The sequence below is a fragment of the Lepidochelys kempii genome, chromosome 9 (genome assembly GCF_965140285.1).
Source record: "Lepidochelys kempii isolate rLepKem1 chromosome 9, rLepKem1.hap1, whole genome shotgun sequence".
Lineage (NCBI taxonomy): Eukaryota > Metazoa > Chordata > Testudines > Cheloniidae > Lepidochelys > Lepidochelys kempii.
The window spans coordinates 50706073-50730169 of NC_136388.1; the positions used below are offsets into that span (position 1 = coordinate 50706073).

The following is a 24097-nucleotide window of genomic DNA, read 5'->3' on the forward strand; positions in this document are numbered from 1 at the left end:
CTCGCTTCATGATCATCTTGGAATTGGAGTCAGTTCTGTCCCTGCTGCTCCGGCAGCTAAAGCAAGGAGTGGCGGCTGCATTCACAGTGCACTATCTGAGCGGATTCATGACATGCTTAACACAAGGCCTAAATGAAAACACTAAGAATGGAAGGGTAAGGAAAGCAGCCCTCAATACCCAGGCCTTGCCCAGACAGCACCAGCGTCCTTGCAGGGAATGGGTAACACGACCTAATTTGTATTGCAAAATTGCAGGGTGGATGTTTCCAGCTGAAGAGGTTGCGGTGCTGGGGCAGGCTGGCACAGCTGCGATTTGGAGCGCCATCTTGTGAGCTTGCTGTGCGCTGGGTGCCATTCTAGTGCTGCCCCTAGGATGCGGGGAGAGCTGCTGGGGGATCCCATTCACAGAACCTTCTCCACAGCTCTACTTCTGCATATGGGGAGGAGACCCTGATGGGCGGGAGGGGCAGAGATGGGGAGGAGGCTGGGAGGAGACCATTTTTAGGCCAATGTTACGTCACTCGGCTCTCAGGGGGTTTGATGGCCCATGGAGGCAGATGTGCATCTCAACCAGGGGAGGAGGTCTAGCCATGCCCACACACCTTAGCGCTGTGACCAGTGAGCGGAGAACCCCAGCACAGGGTGGTACCCCTGCCTGCAGGACCTGCCCTGCAGCTGGGGCCAGTGCCCAGGCCAAGGGAAGGGCATGGGAGCACTGTGGGGTGGCGCTCAGAGCAGTGAGCTGGAATGATGCCTGTGGGAGGCACGGGACACTGCTTGCAGAGGCAGGAGCAGGGCTGGGAGCTGGCACCCCAAGGGCTGGGCTTGGTGCTGGTGGTGCCCTTCTGGGAGGCCGGTTCTGCACCCAGCTTGTGTTGTGTTTTTGGTCTGAAATGCCCCGACTGGGGGAAGGGAGAGAAGGGACAGAGCATAAAGGGTGAATTGGTGCGCAAAGGAAATGGGGTTTCCTAGATATACCATCAGAAACGCGTAGCCGGCTCTCCTCTTGGTCTGTCTCATGGTGGTTTGAGGCAGCTCTGGGGTGCTCAAGGCAGGCTGGGAACTGGGCTTCCTGGCCCGTGAACGTTCCTGCGGTTTCGGGTCTTGCCTTGTTCTTTGTCAGGATGGACGTGCGAGCAGAGCTTCCTGTGATTCAGGCTGTGCGGGACCCAGGTACAAGAGCCAGCGCTGCCTGATTCCGACCAGGCCCTTGAACCTTGCTCCTTCATATCCCAGGTGCCCGACCTAGTCCCCTGGATGCTGGCTGGTCTAGGGACAGTGACTGGCTTTCTCTGGCCATACATTCCTCCCTGGACCTGACGCAAATTTAGTCCAGACTGAGACTGGTGCATTCCTGCCAAAAGATTGTTCTGGCAAATTGGCATTTGACAAAGGAGGTGGGGGTGGGGGCGGGAGAGGAATGGGACTGGCTGGGCCAAAAGCCAGGGAAGGGATGGTGTCGGGAGGCTGAGATTGGATGAGGAGCCCAAGGAGGGAGTCTGGGACTGGGAGCCAGTGGTGGGGGAGGGGAAAGACTGATCAGGCCAAAAGTTGTGAGCAGGGAACTGGGATTGGCAGGGCAAGGGGAATGGGATTGGGATGTGAAGCCTGAGAGTGGGGACTGGTCCTGGGTAAGCAAGGAGAATGGGACTGAAAGAAGGAGCCAGTGGTGGGGAAGAGCTGGATTGGGCCAGGGCAGAAGGGGAAAATGGGCAGAAGAGTCTGTGACTACTAGAGCACACTCCCCTCTAGAGCATGAAATGGAACCTCAGATGCCTATGAACTCAGACTGGCTATGAAACCTACTGGCATCCAGATGGCAAAGTGCATGTTTTGTTCCCCTTTAGTGCTGGTCCACACAGAGGATAACAACCTACTACATCTCTCAGGTACTCTGTTAGCTTGAGCGGCAGAGCTCTGTGCAGTGGATCTAACAGTTCCAACCCTGCTGATTAATCATGTGGGTGTCAATACAATGCCACAAGATGGAATTTGGTGTATGCATTATGAGACAGTTTTTAAATACATGATCACCTTCTATTTTTCCCACAGGACCCCTACCTCATTCAGGGCACAGGACGAAGTTGCTCTGGAGATGAATACATTTGTTAGTCTCTAAGGTGCCACAAGTACTCCTGTTCTTTTTGCGGATACAGACTAACACAGCTGCTACTCTGAAACCTGTGTAGTGAATGAGGCTTTTGTCTGTAGGCCCTGTCTCATTTGTTGCAGAGGTTGAAAGGTGATTAAAGAACGAGGAGGGGTTTGCAGGTAGAGAAAGGAGGGTCTCATGGTTCAGGCAGTTGAATGCTGCCCTGGAGAACTGGATTCTATCCCGGCCTCTGCCACAGATATCCTAGGTGTCTCAAATTGAGCCCCCAAAATTAGTGGAAACTCTTGACTTTCAGCACTCTGTGCCTCAGTTTCTCAGCTGTAAACTGGGGATAATACCACACCCATCATTTCACAGGGCTGTTGTTATAATAAGCTATGAAGCACTTGGATACTATAGTGATGAGGGCCATGGAAAAGACCGGGGGAGATTAATAATTCTGCCTTTAGAGAACGGTTTGAATAGTTCGCAATAAATAAATTCTGGGGTCACACCCTGAATGAGGAGAATACAAAATATTCCAGGGCTGCTCATTAAGTGAGCACCATCCATCCCGTGCACTGAATGAGGCAGGTGTCCTGTGGAAAAAAATACTATGTGATCATGTCATTAAAGACCATATCATAATGCGCACACACACAAGGGAGGTACATTTAGGTTGCACAGACAACATTAATTCTGGCATTTCCTAACTGTTGAGTACTTGACTTTGCAACCTTACAAATATTCTTTTCATGCAATTATTTTGTGTGTAAAATATTTAATATTATAAAAATGAAACCTTTCAATAAGGTCATTTTAATTTTTCCAGATAAACATGTTTTGGGATTTCCATTCGGGAAAATTTCTAAATTTCAACTTTTCTTCCTGATTTGGACCAAAAACCATTTTGGGAATTTCTGAATTTCCCCTGGGACAGAAATTCTGTTTTCTGGGCAACTCTAACACTTCGATTGTCAGGTTTCAGAGTAACAGCCGTGTTAGTCTGTATTCGCAAAAAGAAAAGGAGTACTTGTGGCACCTTAGAGACTAACCAATTTATTTGAGCATAAGCTTTCGTGAGCTACAGCTCACTTCATCACGAAAACTTATGCTCAAATAAATTGGTACTTCGATTGTCAGCTCTTTAGGGTAGGGACAATCTCGCTGTTAGGTGTTTTGTGCAGTGCCTAGCACAATGGGGCCCTGAGCCAGGACTGAGGCAACGAGGGGTCACTGTAATACAAATAAGGCAGCCTCTTTCAGTGACTTGTAGTTCTGTTCTAGTCACAGAAATGACCATGGCTGTATGCAGTGTAGGGGTAGCTGTGTCAGACATCGTAGAGAGACAAGGTGGGTGAGGTCATATCTTTTATTGGACCAAACTTCTGCTGGTGAGAAAGACAAAAATGTCCAGTAAAAGACATTAGTTCACCCACCTTGTCTCACAAAAATGACCAGACTGGTTTGAGTGCAGGCAATATTTGCTGTCTGCACTGGCAAGCCTGGCTCTAAATGCAATAACACATTCAGCCAATCTCTTACGCATTGAAATGCACCTATTTTCTTGTAAGAGCATTCAGACTTTTTTTTCTTGTCTGTGCAGTGCTTCCACCCAAGAATAGCGTTCCTTTTTGCCAAAGGTAAGAGGTAGCTCACCAGATTCCAAGACATGAAAGCAGCCAGATTTCAAGATCTATAAGCTGGCCAAACTGCTCTAACCACCCCAGCTGCTGCTCTAATCATTAATGAGGTTGTGTGTAATCACCAGCTGTGTTTTAATCATTAACAGTGCCTGTAATGTGGGAGCTGAACCAAAACACAAATCCTTGTCTTTGGTTTTAACTGAAGATCAACTTGGAGGGATGGTGGCTCTCCATTGTATTAAAATCTGACTGCAAGCTATGGAGAGCTTGGGTGCAAGAACAGCTCCCATTAATACAACTTATGAAACTCCTCATTCCAGATGCGTAGCCCTGTGGGAAATGAATTTTGGATGATTCATCTGCACAAGACAGCTGTGATTAGGGAAAGAATCCATGGGCTGCTAACAGCCAATGGCTCTGTAAATCCATACAGAGCTGAAAACCCAGTCCTAGGCCTCTAGTTCTTCAGTTTCAGAGGTATAGATGTCTCCCACATGAGCCAAATAAGATCAACCTCTGCTGAGAGTTGCCAGCCACAGGAGAACATTACAGCCCATGGCTGCCTCCAACAGCAAGTCCGGGCCCCAGGGCAGGATAGTCAATGGGCCCCCACACCTGCACAAGCTGCGTCTGCGTGGACGCAGTCCACCTGACATTTGGGCAGTGCTGCGCCTGTGCTGGCTGGTGCCCAGCGAGCTGCCGGGTGCGCTCTTCCGGCCCGGCCAGGGTTTCTGCATGCCCGCCCGGTAGGGTTACCAACTGTCTAATTGCAAAAACCCGGAGACCCTTGTCCCACCCCTTCCCTGAGACCACGCCCCCTGCTCACTCCATCCCCCCTCCCTCTGTTGCTCACTCTCCCCCACCCTCACTCACTTTCACCGGGCTGGGGCAGGGGGTTGGGGAGTGGGGTGCAGGCTCTAGGAGGGAATTTGGGTGTGGGAGGGGGTGAGGGGTCTGGCTCTGGGAGGGAGTTTGGGTGCGGGGTGCAGGCTCTGGGATGGGGCAGAGGGTTGGGGTGCAGGAGAGGGGCAGGGGGTCAGCGCTTACCTTGGGTGGCTCCCGAAAGCAACTCGCACATCCCTCTGGCAGTGGCTCCCAGGTGGGGGGCCCAGGGACTCTCTGCGCGCCGCTGCCCACAGGCACCACCCCCACAGCTCCCATTGGCTGCAGTTCCCGGCCAACAGGAGCTACGGAGTTGGCACTCAGGGTGGGGGCAGTGCACGGAGACCCCCTCCCCAGGGGCTTCAGGGACGTGCTGGCCACTTCCGGAAGTGGCGCCGAGCGAGGGCTGGCAGGAAGCCTGCCTTCACCCAGCTACGCTGCTGGTGGTGGCCGGGGGCCCCCAGGCCCTTTTAAATCACATGGGCCCCTGGGCAATTGCCCCTGCTCCTCCCCTCCCCCCCGGTCGGCAGGCCTGTCATACCTCAGATACGTGTACAGAGTTGGTGCATGCATTCGGCTGGGATCTTCAGTATTGGCCTAGCTCTGCTCCTATTGAAGTCAGTAGGCGTCTTACTATTGACTTCAACAGGAGTTAAGTTAGGTCAGCGGTTCTCAAACTGTGGGTCAGGACCCCAAAGTGGGTCCTGACCCCATTTTAATGGGGTTGCCAGGGCTGACTTAGCCCGAGCCCCACTGTCTGGTGAAACTACAGGCCCCCTGGCTGGTGCTGAAACCCCTGGGCTTTGACATCCCCCCGCGCCTCCCCCCGGGATGCCAGGAATCGGGTGGGCTCAAGTCTCTGTCCCCCGTCCTGGGGTCATGCAGTAATTTTTGTTGTCAGAAGGGGGTTGTGGTGCAATGAAGTTTGAGAACCCCTGAGTTAGGTCATTGCAGGGCCCAGCCCCGCTAACCCCCTGCGAAGGCCTGTCCCATTCCCCACCCACCCACCGAGGAGGGGCTGCGTAGGGCTCCAGAATAGCTAGGGATGGCCCTGTCCACAGGCAAGTCCCTCCCAACCTGTGTAGGTGGGGGGGGGGAAGTGGGGCAAGAGCAGTGAGTGATGGGAAAGAGAAGTGAATGGGGGTGGGGCCTTGGAGGCAGAAGCGGGGCCTCGGGAAGAGGTGGGGCAGGGCCTTGCGGGGAAGAGGCAGGTGGGGGAGGTTCCGGCACTCCTGCTGGAGTGTTACGGTCTCTAAATATTGCAAAGTTGGCAACCCTACTGCAGAGTCATTTCACATGGCGCCTCTTTCCTACTTGTTCTGCAAAGGTACATGGGTTCCCCAAGGAAACGGAGCAAATCCAGATCTGTTGTAAGAGGCTACAGGTCCCGCTGAAGTCTCTGGGTCATGTTCAGTAGTGATGTAAGCTACCCATCGTCAGTGCATGGGTCACAAAATGCTACCTCCAGGGTGGTAGAAAATTCTGATCGGACAGTGTTTTACTTGTCCGAGTCTCAATGACTAAACAAGCTGCAAGGCAGTGGAGGATCCAGCCCTTAGCACCGATTCATAGTTACACAGACGTTAAGGTCAGAAGGGACCATCTGCTCATGTAGTCTGGCTGCCTGTGTAACACAGGCCACAGAGTGTCACCCAGTGATTATTGCATGGAGCCCACAATGTTGGTTGAGCTGGAATGTATTTCTGAGGGTGTACCTGCCCTGCTGCCAGAGGTGTGACTGCAGCCGGCATAAACAGCTAGCTAGCTCTGGGCTTCAGTGCAGGCTAACCACCTGGGGCTAGCTCACAGCGCTGCTAGCCAGATGTGAGCTCGCTCAGGTAGGTCTACTCCAGCTGCATCATACCATGTGACTGCAACACAGGCCTACCTGTAGAGAGACAGCCATTGTTCTCTGGAAGAAAAGTGTACCAGGTGGTCTTCCTAACTGGTGACCCCCTCAGACCAGAGGCTGTGGGGGAGGGCTGGAATTTGATGGTAGCAAGGTAGAGCTGAGTAAATTGGGGGGAGGACTTTCCCACGATCATTGATTTGAATTCAAACACAAATTCAGTTTCAGCCTTGTTCATGACCCTTTGCAGCTGGCTTGCCATGAACATCTAAGCAGTCAAGGCTTAGCATAAATAGCGGCTAAAAGCAAATGCTAAGCTTGAAAGCATCCATTTGGCTAAAAGGAAATTTTGAATTATAATTTGTTTGAATTGTACATTTGGTGGTTCGTTACATAAATTAGGAGGCAGAAATAATAGCCTGTGACTTGTGTTATTAACCATCGTGCAGCCATTTTCCAAGTTCAAATGTGGATCATTTCCAACCGAGTGTTCACAAGCTCTTCATATAAGGAAAACAGCAAGGAAGAAATGAGCAAGGAGTTTGGTGTAATGCACGCAGTCAAAAATTTTGTGATTTGTTTGCTAACCTTTTACAAGCAGAAGAAGAGGTGAAATTCAACAAATAGTGTGTTCACTCATAACCCAACTAAATATTGAGTGCTCCACTAGGGACCTGGGAATTTCTCTGTTTAACCGAATGATGGAAACCAGGACAAATTTGTATGAAAAATGTGTTAATTTCATTCCCTAAAATGTAACCAATTCAAAGAGAGGTTATAGCACGGAGCCAACAAACCCCAAAGCAACAAGAATGGCTGCGTCCAGAATGATGAGAAATTGAATCTGGAATGGTAACCAAGGTCATCTCCTTGGTGCCACAGAGTGCTGCCAGCCAGCCAGTCCAGCTGCTCCACAGATGAGGTTTAGGTTTTCTGAGTGCCTGGTGAGTTTTATTTCACTCTGATCCCATGGTGCTGGCCCATTGGAAATGCTTGGAGATGCAGAAATGGACAATGGGATCGTCTGGGTGAAACCCAATGCCCTGCCATAGCTTCTGGGACACGACAGGCCGGGTTTCATTTCCTCTGTCCTCTGAGGGGATGTCGTTTGTCTCATACAAACTGTGGGCCAAATTCTGATCCCCTTACTCACACGGAGTAGCGTCATACTCTGTTGTGTTCAGTGAGCCTGCTTTCTGACCAAGGTGCTACTTCCCAGGAGTAAGGGGATCAGAATCTGGCCCATTGCGGGTAGAAAATATTCACTGGCTACAGACACCTGCAGAATCTCTCATTGAATTCTGGGAGTTCCCGAAGCTCTTTGGGGCGGGATGGTCTCTTTGTTCTGAGTTTGTACAGCACCTAGCACAATAGGGGTCTTGGCCATGATGAGGGCTTCTAGGCATTACAGTAATACAAATAATATCTTCTCCTACAAGCAGGAGCCAGTAGATACCAAAGCCAGGTAAGCTCGCTGTCTAGCACAGTTCTGCTGAAAGGTATCTTCACCTTAAAAGCATCAGTGTAGCTGAGGGTGGGAGGAACATCAGTGCACCAGATTCTGTGCAACAGACAGATCTTTGCTCAAGTGCACAACCAGTGCAAACACTCTGGTCTGGTCTATTTTTGTTAAACAAAGAATGTTGTCAGGGACGCCGACAGCAATTAAGAAAAATTGGACTGACGTGACGCTGATGCCAGTTAATAGGTGAAGCACCCGGGCAAAGTTTTCTCCTTTGCAGTTGCTCCACAGCACGGTATTTGCGAAGAGATCAAACGGTGGGTTCTCTTAACTGGTTATAATTCAGCATTGCTGGCATGGGTTTGAAGCGCTGCAGACAGGTTGTGGGTGGCCTAGGTCTGCCAGGCTGATGTCTGCACTTCCCAGCTGTGCCCAATCAAAGGCTGTCTCCTCACTGAGTTTTTCAGTCCGGGGGATACCCTGAGGCCACCTGTGCGTTGCTTTCTTCTCTGAGTAGATGTTAGTTCTTTAACAGCGATGTCCTATGGCTCTGTGTGCGGGCAGGTGGGTGGTGCATAATTAGGGATGAGCCAAAAAACCTGGAACTTCCAAAGCAAGTTGTTTCAAATTCCTGGGCCATCTGGATTCTGAGCCCCAGATCTAAACCTGCCCCTACGACTTTGGTCTCAGTTCAGATGCAGAAACGTTCAGAGCCCTTTGTGGGATTCTGGGTCTCTGAAACTTCATGAGAGCGGCGCAGCTCCCAGGACTTTCCCCCATTTTGACTGAATTTGTGTGGGAACAGCTCCCGAAGCTTTGATGACCTTGATTCTGCACCCAAACCCCAAAGCTGCTTGAGCCTCCAGCCTGAATCATAGTGTAAATCCAGACCTGAACTTCCGCAAATGCAGATGCAGGCTCTGGTTAAAGATGATTTCTAGCCTAAAACTACATCAGGATCCGCACCCCATCGCCTCTGCCCATCTCTCTGCCTGCCAGACACACAGTGGGTGGGGTGGTGCTGTACAAAGCGTTTACCAGCAGGAGTTTGGGCTGGCCGCATTCCTCCCCAGGGTGTTCTGTGCTTCCAGGAGTCTTTAGAAAGCTGTGCTGACACTGTTATTTGTGTCCCGGGGGCATGTAAAGCCAGGCACCTCAGTACCATACTGTACTTGAAAGACTGTGTTATACTAGAAAGAAAAGGAGGACTTGTGGCACCTTAGAGACTAACCAATTTATTTAAGCATAAACTTTCATGAGCTACAGCTCACTTCGTCAGATGTGTGTGTGTTGCCCCCTAGTGGCAGAGAGGATATGAGCCCCATTGAAGGGAGACGGCTTTTAGCTCACATGACAATGACCAGTAGTTTTGGAAGAGAAGGGCCAGGATTCTATTCTAAATCCGGCTTCCCCCATCCCCGCATGCTTGATTGGCCTAGTCATTGATTAGCCTAGTCATTGAGCATGTTGTCTGCAGCACACAGATCCAATGCAACACCACTGAGAAATCCCTACAGTAGCTGTTATAATGCCAGGGTTGCAGGGGCCAATCTCCTGGGCCATAGCAGGGCTGGCAAACAAGTGCTATGTCTCAGCGGGAAGCTGGCCTGATGGACTGAGAGCTACCGGCTCTTTAACCTGTCCCTGGCACAGGACTGAGCAGCGACTGCCCTGCAACTCAGAGCAGGGTCATTGTTTCCCTGGGGTGGGGAGGGGAAGGAAATCCATATCCGAAGGACGGGAGTAGGGGGCTGAAGAAGGAAAGAAATGTTTTTTTAAGCAGTTGTCGGAAGCATCTCACAGGTTTGGGGTGTTGGAGTGAGTCCCATGGAAGGTGGGAGGAGTGCAGGGGCAGTGCTCAAAGGTGCATGACAAAAACAGTTTGTCAGCCATCCATGCTCTGTTGTACGTGGATATCACCAATCCTTTTTCGGCGGTGGAGCTGAGCCCGGCATTCCCTCTTGGGGATTCTGCATGGTGTGGTCAGCATTAATTTATGGCCAGGGATCCATGGGAAAGGACATGCTAGATCAGAGCTTCCCTGGCGACTCTCATCCAGGTCCCACAGTGGAGGGAAGGGAGAAGCCACTTTCCATCAACACCCCTCCTCTATCATCGGGACGGACATCTGTGCCAGCAGAGACTGAAGTGGATCCTGGGCTGATCTGGGCCCCAGTGCATTGGGGGAGATAATCTGTTGCATTATCTGAAACGTATTAGCAGTGATTTTTCCTCTCCCTCCAAGCACAGCTGAACTCCGGGTTCCAAACCGGGATGGCTTTACAGGCAGAGGGATACAGATATTGTTTACAATGCGGAGTGAACTGGCGCTGCTTCATTGACCAGTCCCATGAGTTAAAAAGCATTCTTAATCCTTTGTGGTCAGGTAGGAAACTCCCGCCCCCAATGTATTTTTTGAGGGGAGAGGTTGTCTTCTAAGCATCAGGGATGGCCATGGCTGGAGATGGGACACTAGACAGGGCGGGCCAGGGCTCTGAGCTGGCACGGGACATTCTCTCTCTGGTGCTTTGCTGGCTGCATCTTGCTCACATGTCTGATTGCCATGTGGGGTCGGGAAGGAATTTTCCACCACGTCAGATTGGCAGTGACCTCAGGGCGTTTCACCTTTCTTTGCAGTGCGTGGGTGCGGGTCACTTGTCAGGATTATCTGGATATTTCTCACTGAATCATTCCTGCCAATGCAGGGGTCTCAAGCATTGGTGCATCACAGTCTCTCCATTCTCTGCCTTTGGCACACAATAGTCTAGTGTCCTGTGGACTGTAATATTTTGTGTTAATTCAGGTTGTTGGGCTTGGCGTGCAGGTGGCTGAACAGTGCCCAGGGTGGTCTGAAAACCCTTTGGGGGCTCCTCTCAGAATCTGGGAGCAGCAGCTGTGGTAAGATGGTGCTTGAAGTGTCCCCTCAATCCCCTAGCTCAATTGAAATCAGTAGTAGTAGTATTTGGCCAGGTCTGCAATCCCTTGTGCCCTCTCCCCACTTCAAGCGCTGTGGCTGGGTGGCCATGGGGGCTTGTGCTGTACAGGTCAGATTATGATCGGGTGGCCCCTTCTGGCCTTGAACTCTGTGACTCTCTGCAGAATACAGGGCATCAAATTCCTGTCCAGGGCTGTAGAAGTGAGTGGGTGTCACCGCTCATGAGGAATCCAGCCATCTCAAACCAGTGATGCTACAGCGCTGACTCCATGCAGCAGGGTGGGGTGTGCGTGAGCCATCTGCACGTGTCGTGATGAGTGCTTGTCCAGGATTCTTTTGTGGGAGGCACCTCCCAAAAGCAACCACAGGCACATCTGCCCAGAGGAGCACACAGCCTGCATCCAAAATGACACGGCATATTGAGGGTTAGAAATAGACCAGGGGGAGGGGAAGCAGGTGGGCGGAGCTGACAGTGGTCAGTCCAGGCCATGACTCTGGTAAGGCATGTGCACATGGCATGGCAGCTGTGCTTTTGGGGGTTTTGTTTGTTACCCCCCTCTCCCCACATCTGATCCATCATCTTCCCCCCACATTTGTTGATGATTCCAGCTGGGTGGTTTTAGTTACTTATTTAGCTGAATTGATTTTCTGGTCACAAAAAGCATTTTTCAGTGCTCCCAAACTATTTGTGAATTTGGGTCAAATTCAACAAATGGTTTTTGGCTGAGGGAAAAAAATGAACTTTCTTTTTGAAAAAGTCGACACATTTCACTTTGGCCATTTAGAAACAACTTGTTTGGGCTTTTCATTTTGAAACAGGTGTTTTGAATTCAAATTTGGCCAATTAAAACTCTCTCCCCCACACACACAAAGGGTGAAAAACACCTGAAAAAAGCCAATTTGAAATGAAAAACTCAAAAATCATTTTGAATCAACCCAAAATATTTCAGTTGATTCAGAACAAATTTTTTATTAGAATTTTTTTTAAAAAAATGGTTTTGAATTAACCAGATTTTTTTTCTGGTTTGGTACCCAAATGGAAAAATCCATTCTTAGCTCAGCCCTACTGATGATCTTCATGCCATTGGCAAGGGTCGTGAGCAACCTTAGCGATGTGGCTCTGTGATTTCTCTGACACAGACTTGCGCCCCCTGGATATTCTCTCGGAAGTGGTTCCGACTAGTGGTGTGAGAAGTGGGATTCGGATGCTCCAAGTGCAGGGGGCACGTGGGTTTCAGTTCTCTGCATCAGCACGCCATGCCCTGAGCTTCCCGGCTTCCCAGATTTTCCTCTACTGTGACCTCTTCCCAGAGGAATTCTCCATCATCATCACCCTGAGGGTCCTCAGCGTCCCACCAAAGGTAAACACCAACCGCGCCTGCACCAGGGCCCTGGGTGTGGATGCCCCTCCCCTTTGGTGAATGGTTAGGACCCAAGCCCATATGCAGACCTGAGTTGCACTCCAGTGTCTCAACCACAAACTCATCCTTCCTGCCTATGAGCTCTCAGTTCTCCAGTGCAATCAATGAGCAAAAAGGTTTGCATGTATAGTCGTCTATGGGCAGCCTCCACGCCCCAAATGCTGGCCTCAGAACTAGCCCTTTCCCTGCTCTTTCAGAAAAACGAGTATATCTTCACTGTGATGAAGGAGGAGAGCAACACGGTGCTTGTTGGGCTCAGGTACTCGCTGAACAAACTCTACTTCTTCTTCTGGAGCAGAGAGTTCTCCAACGGCTGGCAGACCCAGGTCATCTTCCAGGGCATCTCCTTAACTGACAACCAGTGGCACACACTTGTCTTGGCCGTGTCTGGGCCATTCTTCTCCCTAACTGTGGACTGCAGTATCCCCATTGACGTGTATGTATAGTAAGTGCAATTCAGGGGGACCTCCTGGGTGTAGGGCTGGCTGTGGGGTGGTGAAAGCTTTTCAGATGTGGGTGCTCTGCAGGGTTTGCTGTTGCTCTGTCTACTCCTGCCATCTCATCCTTGCACACATAACAAAGCAGAGAACCTGGATGCTTACCAATGCTGCACAAAGGACAGAACTCTATGTCCTGTCCCTGTCCCTGTCCCTCAGGCAGGGAGTCCTGGAAAGCAGAGTCTTGCTCCAGCTCTCACCAGCCTGGCATTCTCAGAGGGTACCCAGCAATGTCAGCAATTTTTTGGAGGACTCTGCTCTCTTCCCCAAGTTTGGAGCCAGGCTCCTTGGTACTGGGGGTGACATGCCTGCCCCAAGAGGAGTTCCACAAGCGTCTCCTCTGGGGTGGGAGCACTGAGCCAATCCAGATTCACGGTCTCCCCTTTTCTGTGCCATTCTGCCATGGAGTTACGAAGAACAGAGCTGGCTGGAGTCCGATCATGCTGGGCTAGAGGCTGTCAGTCACCCTGGAGAGGTGCCATGAGGCGGGCAGGGCAGCAGGAGGGTGCTGAGGCAGCACTGGCAGGGTAAGCTGGGTGGGGGTGGGGGAGATGTTTTGGGAATGGGGAGGTAGGGAATGGAAAGAGGAAGGTGTCTTCTTGCTTTCATCTCATCCCCCCCAAATGCTCCACTTCTGTGTTGTGTTTGTCTCATCTCTTTAGCCTGTGTTTCAGGCCAGGGATCTGGTGCTCTGAGCTGTGTTGGGGCTGGCTGGAAAAATGTCACCAAAAAGCCAGTTAAAAACAGGGTTTCATTGAAAAATGACTCTTTTTTTTTTTTTTTTTTAGCTGAAATGCCTGTTTTCAAGGAGATTTTGAAAAAAAAATTCTAAATGTTCATTTGGAAATACTGGGGAAATTCCCTCTTGCTCTTAGTTCCCCCCACCGAAAAAAAGGGAGGGGGAGTAAAAGTGTGGGAAAGGGGGGAGCCCTCCTAAAACTGAAACATTTTTGGAATCAAAATGAATTTTTTCTAAATAAAATGAAAAATTTCCATTTTCACTTTGCAATTTTTCATAGAACAATGAAAACCCAAAACCGAGTGAAACATTGGACAAAACAAAAACTGTTCATTTTCTTTCCAAAATTTTTGCAACCCCTACAAAATGTGTGTTGCCCAGCTCCAGGGCAAGATGGATCAGTTTGGGAGAAGGGCCTTTGGGTGCTATTGCAGTATAAATACTACATAACAATCACCAAACTGGCTGCAGGCAGTCCATAGGCTGATTGGCTCTGCTGTCTGGTGACTTTAGTGTGAGAAGGGTCCACCACTGGCTCCCCCTTTGGGGGGAGGGGGGGCCTCAGCTGTAGCTTGGCTGGCTCAGGAGGAAAGTACTGACCCCTGGTGGAAGGTCTGGGGGAGCGGGTGCCTTCCCTGGAGGGAAGGGGATAATCTGGGGCATCTGCAGTGTTACAAATGGGGAGGGAGGATTTGGTAGGCAGATGTGAAGGGGAGCAGAGAGAGTGTCAGCTTAAGTAATCTCACTGAAATCCTGCGTAGGGGACTTGTCATCTGAAAAGTTGCCGAATGTTCTGTCCAGATCAGAGTCAAAACAGCCTGTGAGACCCGGTTCTTCCCTAAAATCCAGAGAAAAGGAAAGACTTTAGTGCCCATCACAGAATTACCTTGTGGAACTCTCTGCCACATGAAATCATCACTGAGGCAAAAGTCTTTTAGTAGGAGTCCAAATATGAATAGCCATCCTAGCCACTGTCTGAGGCAGGATCCCAGGCTAGATGAACTAGTCTGGCAAGGATCCCAGGCTAGATGAACTAGTCTGGCAAGGCCTGTGTTTACATTTGTCTTCCTAGCAACTGAGCGCTGTAATTACAGGAATCTCCTTAGGCCATCAGGCCCAGGTTTGGTCTTTCCAGTCACCAGTGGATGCCATGAAGTTAGCTGCTCTGTGCTCATGTGCCTCTTATTGTAATCCCTCCAGGGTGGTGGATACACCGTTCCCCGCATCCTTGGCTGTGAAGGGATCCAGGTTTTATGTTGGGAGCAGGAGGAGAAGGAAAGGGCTATTCACGGTAAGTGTCACTAGTGACATGGGATTGGCTCGGTGTGCTCTGAGAACATGATTATCAGACACAGGGCGGGCTCTGGCTCATGTGGGCTCCGGTGAGATATGTTAGCAGTGGCAGTGCAGAGTTGCCCCCATCTCTGGGCCAGAAGCATCATCGGTTTGAGACACACTCCTCTCAGGAAGACTGGGCCCAGGTAGCACAGAATGCTGGGCTGGCCTTTGGGAAAGATGCCTGCACATTTCTCAGCCGAGCTCCCAAAGGCAGTGGGAGGGGACCCCAGTTTAAAACTCCACCATCTGAAAAAGGCTTAGGAGCTCCCTGGTATGCTGGCCTCTATTGTCTCCCTCCATTAAACAGCATCTAATGGCTAAGGCAGTTCCTGAACACATATTGGCTCCCAGCCACACTGGCCTTCGGTCACTGTCCTGATAGTATCTACACTGGGTTTCATTCCAGCTCTTTATTCATGAGCCCAGGCTTCCGTCGGGTAACCACAGCCCCTGCTTGCACCATAGACAGTACAGAGATGCCGGGATTGCTGCAGAGCGGCCAGTGCTGGGACACCCCTTAATACTTTGCAGAGTTCTTTGGATTCCTCTGAGGGTGCAAGGCCTTATCCCTAATTCTCTGGATGGCTCTGCTAATGTGAGCAAACTCTGCAGGATTGGAGCCAGGATGGACAGTGCTGATCTGCACTGTTGTGGCTTCTCCATTCACTATTCTGGCAGTTAGAGAATTCTGATAGAGATTAACATGGCTGCTTCTGTTCCCTGCTGATTTATGATTGCAAACGCAAGCACATTTCTGAGCCGAGACCATGTGCTTCTTCTCATGCAGTCTTTGCCCCCAGTACAGAATTCAGCTGCGAGACAGCATGACCAATGTGACAGAACAAACCTGGAAAATCTGGGGTCACTTCTTAATAGGATAGACCCCGGTCCTGCAACTGATAGCATGCGAGTGGATTGCTGTGCCAGTGTGGGGTTCCAGTGGCACCATTATGAGCACTGGGCACATGGATTTACCCATGTGGTTCTTTCTGCAAGACTGGGGCCTTATTCCTTTTAGGTATTTTTGGATGGTGTGCTCATCTTCTCCCTCAAAGACAATGGCAGACTCCAGATTACCTTTATTTTTGGAACAGCAAGGCCAACAAAAATTCAAGCATTATTCAGTTGCCTGTTACTTTGTTTCACAGCTGGTTACGTTGCTGAATGAAAATAGAGTATGTCAGCGGTCATGTTAGTTACCAAATGCAAGCACTTAAGATCAATGAAGTGACTAGATGCGGAATCTATCTGTATCTGCCTTTTGTCTCTCATCTTGTACTTAGACTGACCTTTTACTCTATGTTTATACAGCACCCAGTACAATGGAGCACGGATGCATATTTATTACTTACATGCTTTGCACCAAGAGGCCCCAATTAGGAATGGGACCTTTGTGTGTTACCACAATATAAATCTCTGTCGATAATACCAATAATTATAATAATAAACCTTCCACTGCCCATGTAATCAACAACAGCATAATTCTTATAGAATATGAGACCAATTTCATCACAAGAGAATAGCTTTCACTCTGGCCAATGGTTTGATGGGGTTTTGTTGTCTTTGTTTTGGTCTCTAAATAATTTTCATTTAAAAGATGTTGGCAAACAGGGAAGTAATGTCCATTAAATGTATTTATTAACTGGCCACCAAATTTTATTTTGTCAAATTACTTTATAATTCCTTTGAGAATAATGACAGGCTTCAGAGTAGCATCTGTGTTAGTCTGAATTCTCAAAAAGAAAAGGAGTACTTGTGGCACCTTAGAGACTAACAAATTTATTTGAGCATAAGCATTCATGAGCTACAGCTCACTTCATCGGATGCATTCAGTGGAAAATACAGTGGGGAGATTTATATACACAGAGAACATGAAACAATGGTTGTTACCATATACACTGTAACTAGAGTGGTCGCTTAAGGTGAGCTATTACCAGCAGGAGAGCGGGGGCGGGAACCTTTTGTAGTGATAATCAAGGTGGCCCATTTCCAGCAGTTGACAAGAACGTCTGAGGAACAGTTGGGTGTGGGGGGGATAAACATGGGGAAATAGTTTTACTTTGTGTAATGACCCATCCACTCCCAGTCTTTATTCAAGCCTAAGTTAATTGTATCCAGTTTGCAAATTAATTCCAATTCAGCAGTCTCTCGTTGGAGTCTGTTTTTGAAGTTTTTTTGTTGAAGTATTGCCACTTTTAGGTCTGTAATTGAGCGACCAAAGAGATTGAAGTGTTCTCTGACTGGTTTTTGAATGTTATAATTCTTGACGTCTGATTTGTGTCCATTTATTCTTTTACGTAGAGACTGTCCAGTTTGGCCAATGTACATGGCAGAGGGGCATTGCTGGCACATGATGGCATATATCACATTGGTAGATGTGCAGGTGAACGAACCTCTGATAGTGTGGCTGATGTGATTAGGCCCTATGATGTTGTCCCCTGAATAGATATGTGAACACAGTTGGCAACGGGCTTTGTTGCAAGGCTAGGTTCCTGGGTTAGTGGTTCTGTTGTGTGGTGTGTGGTTGCTGGTGAGTATTTGCTTCAGGTTGAGGAGCTGTCTGTAAGAGAGGACTGGTCTGTCTCCCAAGATCTGTGAGAATGATGGGTCGTCCTTCAAGATAGGTTGTAGATCCTTGATGATGCGTTGGAGAGGTTTTAGTTGGGGGCTGAAGGGGATGGCTAGTGGCATTCTGTTATTTTCTTTGTTGGGCCTGTCCTGTAGTGGGTGACTTCTGGGTACTCTTCTGGCTCTGTCAATCTGTTTCTTCACTTCAGCAGGTGGGTATTGTAGGTGTAAGAATGCTTGATAGAGATCTTGTAGGTGTTTGTCTCTTTCTGAGGGGTTGGAGCAAATGCGGTTGTATCTTAGAGCTTGGCTGTGGACAATGGATCGTGTGGTGTTTCGTGGATGGAAGCTGGAGGCATGTAGGTAAGTATAGTGGTCAGTAGGTTTCTGGTATAGGTGGTGTTTATGTGACCATCGCTTATTAGCACAGTAGTGTCCAGGAAATGGACCGCTTGTGTGGATTGGTCTAGGCTGAGGTTGATGGTGGGATGGAAATTGTTGAAATAATGGTGGAATTCCTCAAGGGCTTCTTTTCCATGGGTCCAGATGACGAAGATGTCATCAATGTAGCGCAAGTAGAGTAGGGGGCGTTAGGGGACGAGAGCTAAGGAAGCGTTGTTCTAAGTCAGCCATAAAAATGTTGGCATACTGTGGGGCCATGCAGATACCCATAGCAGTGCCGCTGATTTGAAGGTATACGTTGTCCCCAAATGTGAAATAGTTGTGGGTGAGGACAAAGTCACAAAGGTCAGCCACCAGGTTTGCCGTGACATTATCGGGGATACTGTTCCTGACGGCTTGTAGTCCATCTTTGTGTGGAATGTTGGTGTAGAGGGCTTCTACATCCATAGTGGCCAGGATGGTGTTTTCTGGAAGATCACCGATGGATTGTAGTTTCCTCAGGAAGTCAGTGGTGTCTCAAAGATAGCTGGGAGTGCTGGTAGCGTAGGGACTGAGGAGGGAGTCTACATAGCCAGACCTGCTGTCAGGGTGCTAATGCCTGAGATGATGGGATGTCCAGGATTTCCAGGTTTATGGATCTTGGGTAGCAGATAGAATACCCCAGGTCAGGCGTCTAGGCATGTGTCTGCACAGATCTGTTCCTGTGCTTTTTCAGGGAGTTTCTTGAGCAAATGCTGTCGTTTCTTTTTGGAATTAATTTGCAAACTGGATACAATTAACTTAGGCTTGAATAGAGACCGGGAGTGGATGGGTCATTACACAAAGTAAAACTATTTCCCCATGTTTATCCCCCCTGCCACACTGTTCCTGAGACGTTCTTGTCAACTGCTGGAATTGGCCCACCTTGATTATCACTATAAAAGTCCCCTCCTCCCCCCCCCTCCCCCGCCAGCCTCCGCTCTCCTGCTGGTAATAGCTCACCTTAAGTGATCACTCCGGTTACAGTGTGTATGGTAACACCCATTGTTTCATGTTCTCTATGTATATAAATCTTCCCACTGTATTTTCCACTGAATGCATCCGATGAATTGAGCTGTAGCTAATGAAAGCTTATGCTCAAATAAATTTGTTAGTCTTTAAGGTGCCACAGGTACTCCTTTTCTTTTTGAGAATGTTTTCTGTGTAGTTTAATAGGCGAAGAGTATAACAGCCTTGATTTATAGTGAAATGACAGGTGCATGGGTCTTATATTGGAGACTGATCCATGTGTCTGTTTTAGCTTTTGTTTCTTTTTTTCAAAAGGGTTTTATGTTTTCGGGTTGAGTAAATGATGGGTGAGTAAGAACGTTGTTGCTTTTTAAAGACCATTTCCTTGCTTGGACTAGTAGCAAAGCAGGAGGAGAGAAGTCCCAAGCTCATATCACTTGGCAGGCAGGAGCAGGGAAAGCTAGTTGGCTCTGCAGCAACTCACCCAGACCTGCGCGTGTTTTGGCCCTGCTGCATCTGTGCTCAAAACACAGAGAGCAATGAATCCTCAAGTCAAATGATAAGGACTGTCCTGGAGTTCAGGGGATTCAGGGGGCCGGTCACAGGTGTGGGGGTAGAGATTGTGCCCATCCTGATTACCACAGAGGAGGGCCCTCCTGGGTACCACCCCCCATTCCTGCCCTACAGCTGCAGCTATTGAGCACCCCTGTCTAAGGCTGCACAGCCCATGAATGTTCTCAGCTGACTGAGAACCACAGAGGAAAGCGCTCCCCTAAAAAGCTGGGGAAACACTGTGCATGGGTACTGCCATCCTGATGCCCTCTCCCATTGCCAGGGGAGAGAGTCGTCATGGACCATGCCCCTGAGCAGGGGGTGGGGTTGAGTGTAGGTACCAATCCCCTACTTGACTTTGACTGGCTTTCTGCTGCACCAAAGCACACCCAGGACATGGCACAATAGGTGTTTAGAATTCCTTTAATCTGATGCTAATTGATCTTTCCCCATTTATGCTGTTTGTTCAGTCTTTACATTTCTCGCAGCTTGGGTTGGGAAAAGCAGCTAGTCAGTTTCATGCTGGGGCTTTCCTGCACAGGTCCTGTTTAAGTTACAAACCCTTTGTGACAAGTTTAAACCCAAACATATGCAATGGTGCCAGTTCTCGTGATTTTATTGCTAGTCTTGTGATAATTGCTGTTCATCCGTCTGGGACAGTTCCTCAGATTTGCCACCTAAAAAGAAGGGCTCAAGTGTGGGAATCCCCCGCACATCCTCTGCAGTGAAGACCAATAAAAAGAATTCAATTAGCTTCACCACCACACAGTCCAGCATAACTGACAGCCTCAACCACTGAGAGCATCAAGGCTGGAATAAGGGGGTGGGCTGCAGGGCCAGATTCAGGTGCATTGGCAGAGCTGTGCAGAGAAATGATCCAATGTGCCTGGGCTTGCTATATAAGCATCTAATCCAGAGATGGGCAAACTATGGCCCACAGGCCACATCCAGCCCGCGGGACTGTCCTGCCTGGCCCCTGAGCTCCTGGCCTGGGAGGCCAGTCCTCGGCCCCTCTCCCTGGTCCCCCTCCCCTGTAGTTATGCCACCACGCGGGCAGCGGGGCTGCAAGCTTCTTCCGCTCTGAGCAGCATGGTAAGGGGGTGGCGGTGGGGTTGGGTAGGGGGTCCTGGGGGGCAGTCATGGGACAGGAAACAGGGGACAGTTGAGGTGGGGGAGGTCCCAGGGGGCAGTCAGGGGACAGGGAGCAGGGGCCGGTTGGATGGGGCGGAGGTTCTGGGGCAGTCAGGGGTCAGGGAACGGGGGGGTTGGATAGGGCATGGGAATCCTGGGAGGTCTGTCAGGGGGTGGGTGTGTGGATAGGGTTAAGGACAGTCAGGGAACAGGGGGGGTTGGAAAGGGGGTGGGATCCCAGGGGGGCAGTTAGGGGCGGGGGGTCCCGGGAGGGGGCGGTCAGGGGACAAGGAGCAGGGGGGTTGGATGGGTTGGGGGTTCTGAGGGGGACAGTCAGGGGGCAGGAAGTGGAGGGGGCGAATAGGGGGTGGGGTCCAGGCTCTTTGGGGGGCACAGCCTTCCCTACCCGGCCCTCCATACAGTTTCACACCCCAATGTGGCCCTCAGGCCAAAAAGTTTGCCTACCCCGATCTAATCGCTGCTGGGGGAAAACCTAATTTTCATTCAGCTGTGAAAGCCTAGGAGCGTGTGACGTTTGGAGAGCTCTTTGTACATACGGGTGTAAGAGCTAAGTGTGGCGGGATGGATTCTGTCTAGCAGCTGGGCACTACACGCATGGCCTAGACTACTAGGGAGGGGGTTTATTTCACCATGTTAAAAACTGCTACACTTCTGCATCTCAGCTTCACCCTCTCTCAGGATCTTGACAGTGAGTTCCTTGGGACAGCAGAGCAAATAATTCACAACAAATGCATCCAGATTTAGCCTCTCTGCTGCTTGGTGAATATCTGTGACCCCTGGTGATTTTCCTTGAATGTATTAGTTATCCACATTTATTCAGCAAATGTTGCATTGAATTAGTTTTTTACTTTCTGAATTGACTGAGGGCGGGTCTCTCTCTGAGAATTTCAGAATTAAAATCTGAGCTGTGGTAGCCAGAAAGTCACATAGTATTGTGGCTGGATGAGATTGCAAGGACCTCCAAATACTTGTGGGTGGGGATTTAAAGTTAGTTTCCCACAAACACTCAAACACATGACTTTGAAATTGCGTTTCTCTGAACATTGATGTGAGTAAATCTCAATTGGTTGGGTGTTTGCGGAAAGCAAGCACATAGGGCAGCAAACGTGGCCAAAGAGAGTTCATTTAAATGTGGGAGCGAATATTGTTGGAAAATGAATGATCATATTATAGAATCTTAGAACTGGAAGAGACTTCAAGATGTCATCTACTCCAGTCCTCTGCACTCATGGCAGAACTAAGTATTCTCTAGACCATCCCTGACAGGTGTTTGTCTAACCTGCTCTTAAAAATCTCCAATGATGGAGATTCCACAATGTCCCTGGGCAATTTGTTCCGGTGCTTAACCACCCTGACAGTTAGGAGATGAAATATCTCACAGCTCTTTTCCAGAGGCAGCTATGCAGCCAGGTGAGTTGTTAAAACATTAGGCAGTAATTTGTTTCCCCTGTCTCTCATCTCTAGTTGCTAGTTAGATAAATGGGTTGTCCTGAAACCAGCCTCATCCTTCACTGAAACAGCAAATACAACACTGTCCGCCCCAGTGATCTATCCCTGGAGACCTTCCCTCCCGCAAGCCCACATCCACAGGCTACAAATATGAAATAAAGCGTGCTTGCGACATAATGGATAACTTGAAAGCGAGAGAATGGCCTACAGCCACCCCTGTGATCACAGGGTCAGAACCATCAGCCAGAGCCCACTGAGTTGCCACTACTGGCTGCACAGGTGGAGAACTTGGTGAGCGACCTTGCAAAGGAGGTTGTGGAGGGGGCTCAGATGTGGAGCACGCCATGGAGGAAAAGGATTGCTAATGCAGTAGTTTCTTGCTGCTCTAGGACGCACAATCCAGCCAGTGGGAGTCACCATGTTGGGTGCCATTGCTGAATCACCTGCAGGACATGCCAAGTTCTTTCCTCTGGATGGGCTGTCAGAGCTCCAGGAAATAGGCCCCTCCAGCAAATGAGGGTGTTGGTGGGGGGAAGGGAGGATGAGGGTGTTGCGGGAAGGGAGGATTTGGGGGCTTGGTGAGAGGGGATAGGGAGGATTTGGGGGTTTGAGGGAGGGAAGATTTGGGAGTTGGTAGGAAGGGGAGGAGAGGATGGGGGGGGCTGGGGAAGAGGGGAGGATGAAGGGGTTTGGGGATGTGAGTATTTGGGGGTTGGTGGGAAGGGGAGGGAAGGATGGGGGGGCTGGGGAAGAGGGAGAAGGGAGGATAAGGGGTTTGGGGGGAGGAGAGGCTGGCAGTTTGGGAGGACTGAGGGGGGAAACTTGGGCGTGAGGGGGCTTCGGCTGTAAGGGTGAGGCTGCAGGAGGGGTGAAGGGGCCTCGCTGTGCTGGGCCTTCTGCTTGTGCAAGGAGCTGGTGGCACTTCAGGGCCCGCCTCCCCCCATCTTTGCTGACAGAGTCACGCCCCCGAGGACAGAGGCCATTCAGGAGCTGGGTTGGGCTCGGAGTGCTGCTAGCGTAGCTCCCAGGAGGAGGGCCTTGGGGAGGTACAGCGCCATCCCCACACCGGGGCTCTGCCCCCAGCTCACCTTGAGGGTGACATGGTTTAAGAGCAGCCCTCGAAGGGCAGGGCAGTGGCTTGGCCTGGGCACCCCTGTGGGGATGAATGCCAGCCTTTTACCCCACACAGGAGTCCAGGCCCTGAGGCCAGGCGCAGGAGTGAGTGGGGCAGATGGGTGGGGCTGGGCTGGGAATGGGCAGAGCATTGGCTCCACTCCCCCTTTTCTGGCCAGTGCAGAGAGTCGGGGAAGCAATTTGTTGTTGAGACATGGCAGCAGTAAATTACCATCCCCTGTGAGCAAAGGGACGGACCTGAGCTCATATGGTGGTGCAGCAAGGACATAATCCTTCCTCTGCATAGCATGGTCAGGCCTGTGTTTCAAGCTGCTTTTCCTTTGCCAAGCCGTTGGCACAAACACCAGGTTAACCCATGTTTTTTCTGAGAGAAGTGGGCACGGTGAATGTCAGTCATGTATCTGAAGCCCACCCCTAGACAGAACAAGCCCTGCTGGCTGTTATGTATCCACAGGCAAGAACAAGGCACGCCCCTGCAGTCTCAAATAACTGGCCTTTTAGATCAAGGAAATCAGCAGGTAAGAGCAAAAGTAAAGTCTCCAAAAGCGAGCACAGTGTGTGCGTTTCCTCTGTTCCAGACTAGAGACAGCTCTGAGAACAAAATGGCCAATGAACTCTACATGAATCTACCTGTGTAGTTTAGGTGTTTTACGCAAAGCTGAGCACTGCCGTATCTATGCACTGAGAGCCAGATTATTTAGGTGCCTAAAGATGCAGACAGAGGCCTAGTGAGATTTTCCAATGTGCCTAAGCAAGTTAGGCATCCAATTCCCATTGAAACCCATAAATTAGGTATCTTTGGAGAGTTTGAAAATACCACTAGATGTATAGGTGTGTTTTGAAAATACCACGAGATGGCTGTGTTCATCTTTAGATCCCTAAACACCTTTGAAAAATCCACCCCTACTTCCCTAACCCAAAGCAACTCCCATTGATTTCAATGGGCTGTGGATCCGGCTCTGAGCATGGGAAATGTAAAAGCGCAATACGCA

At 49.9% G+C, this 24097-nt stretch overlaps 1 protein-coding gene across 1 annotated transcript in view; it reads left to right on the forward strand.

Annotated features, from left to right (window-relative positions):
• Positions 1–24097, forward strand: part of TSPEAR (thrombospondin type laminin G domain and EAR repeats) — an 88396-nt gene that overhangs the window by 3093 nt on the left and 61206 nt on the right. The window contains exons 2-4 of the mRNA XM_073358810.1: positions 12007–12227; positions 12485–12723; positions 14724–14814. Coding sequence (XP_073214911.1) covers positions 12007–12227; positions 12485–12723; positions 14724–14814 — 551 coding nt within the window. The remainder of the gene's footprint in view (positions 1–12006; positions 12228–12484; positions 12724–14723; positions 14815–24097) is intronic.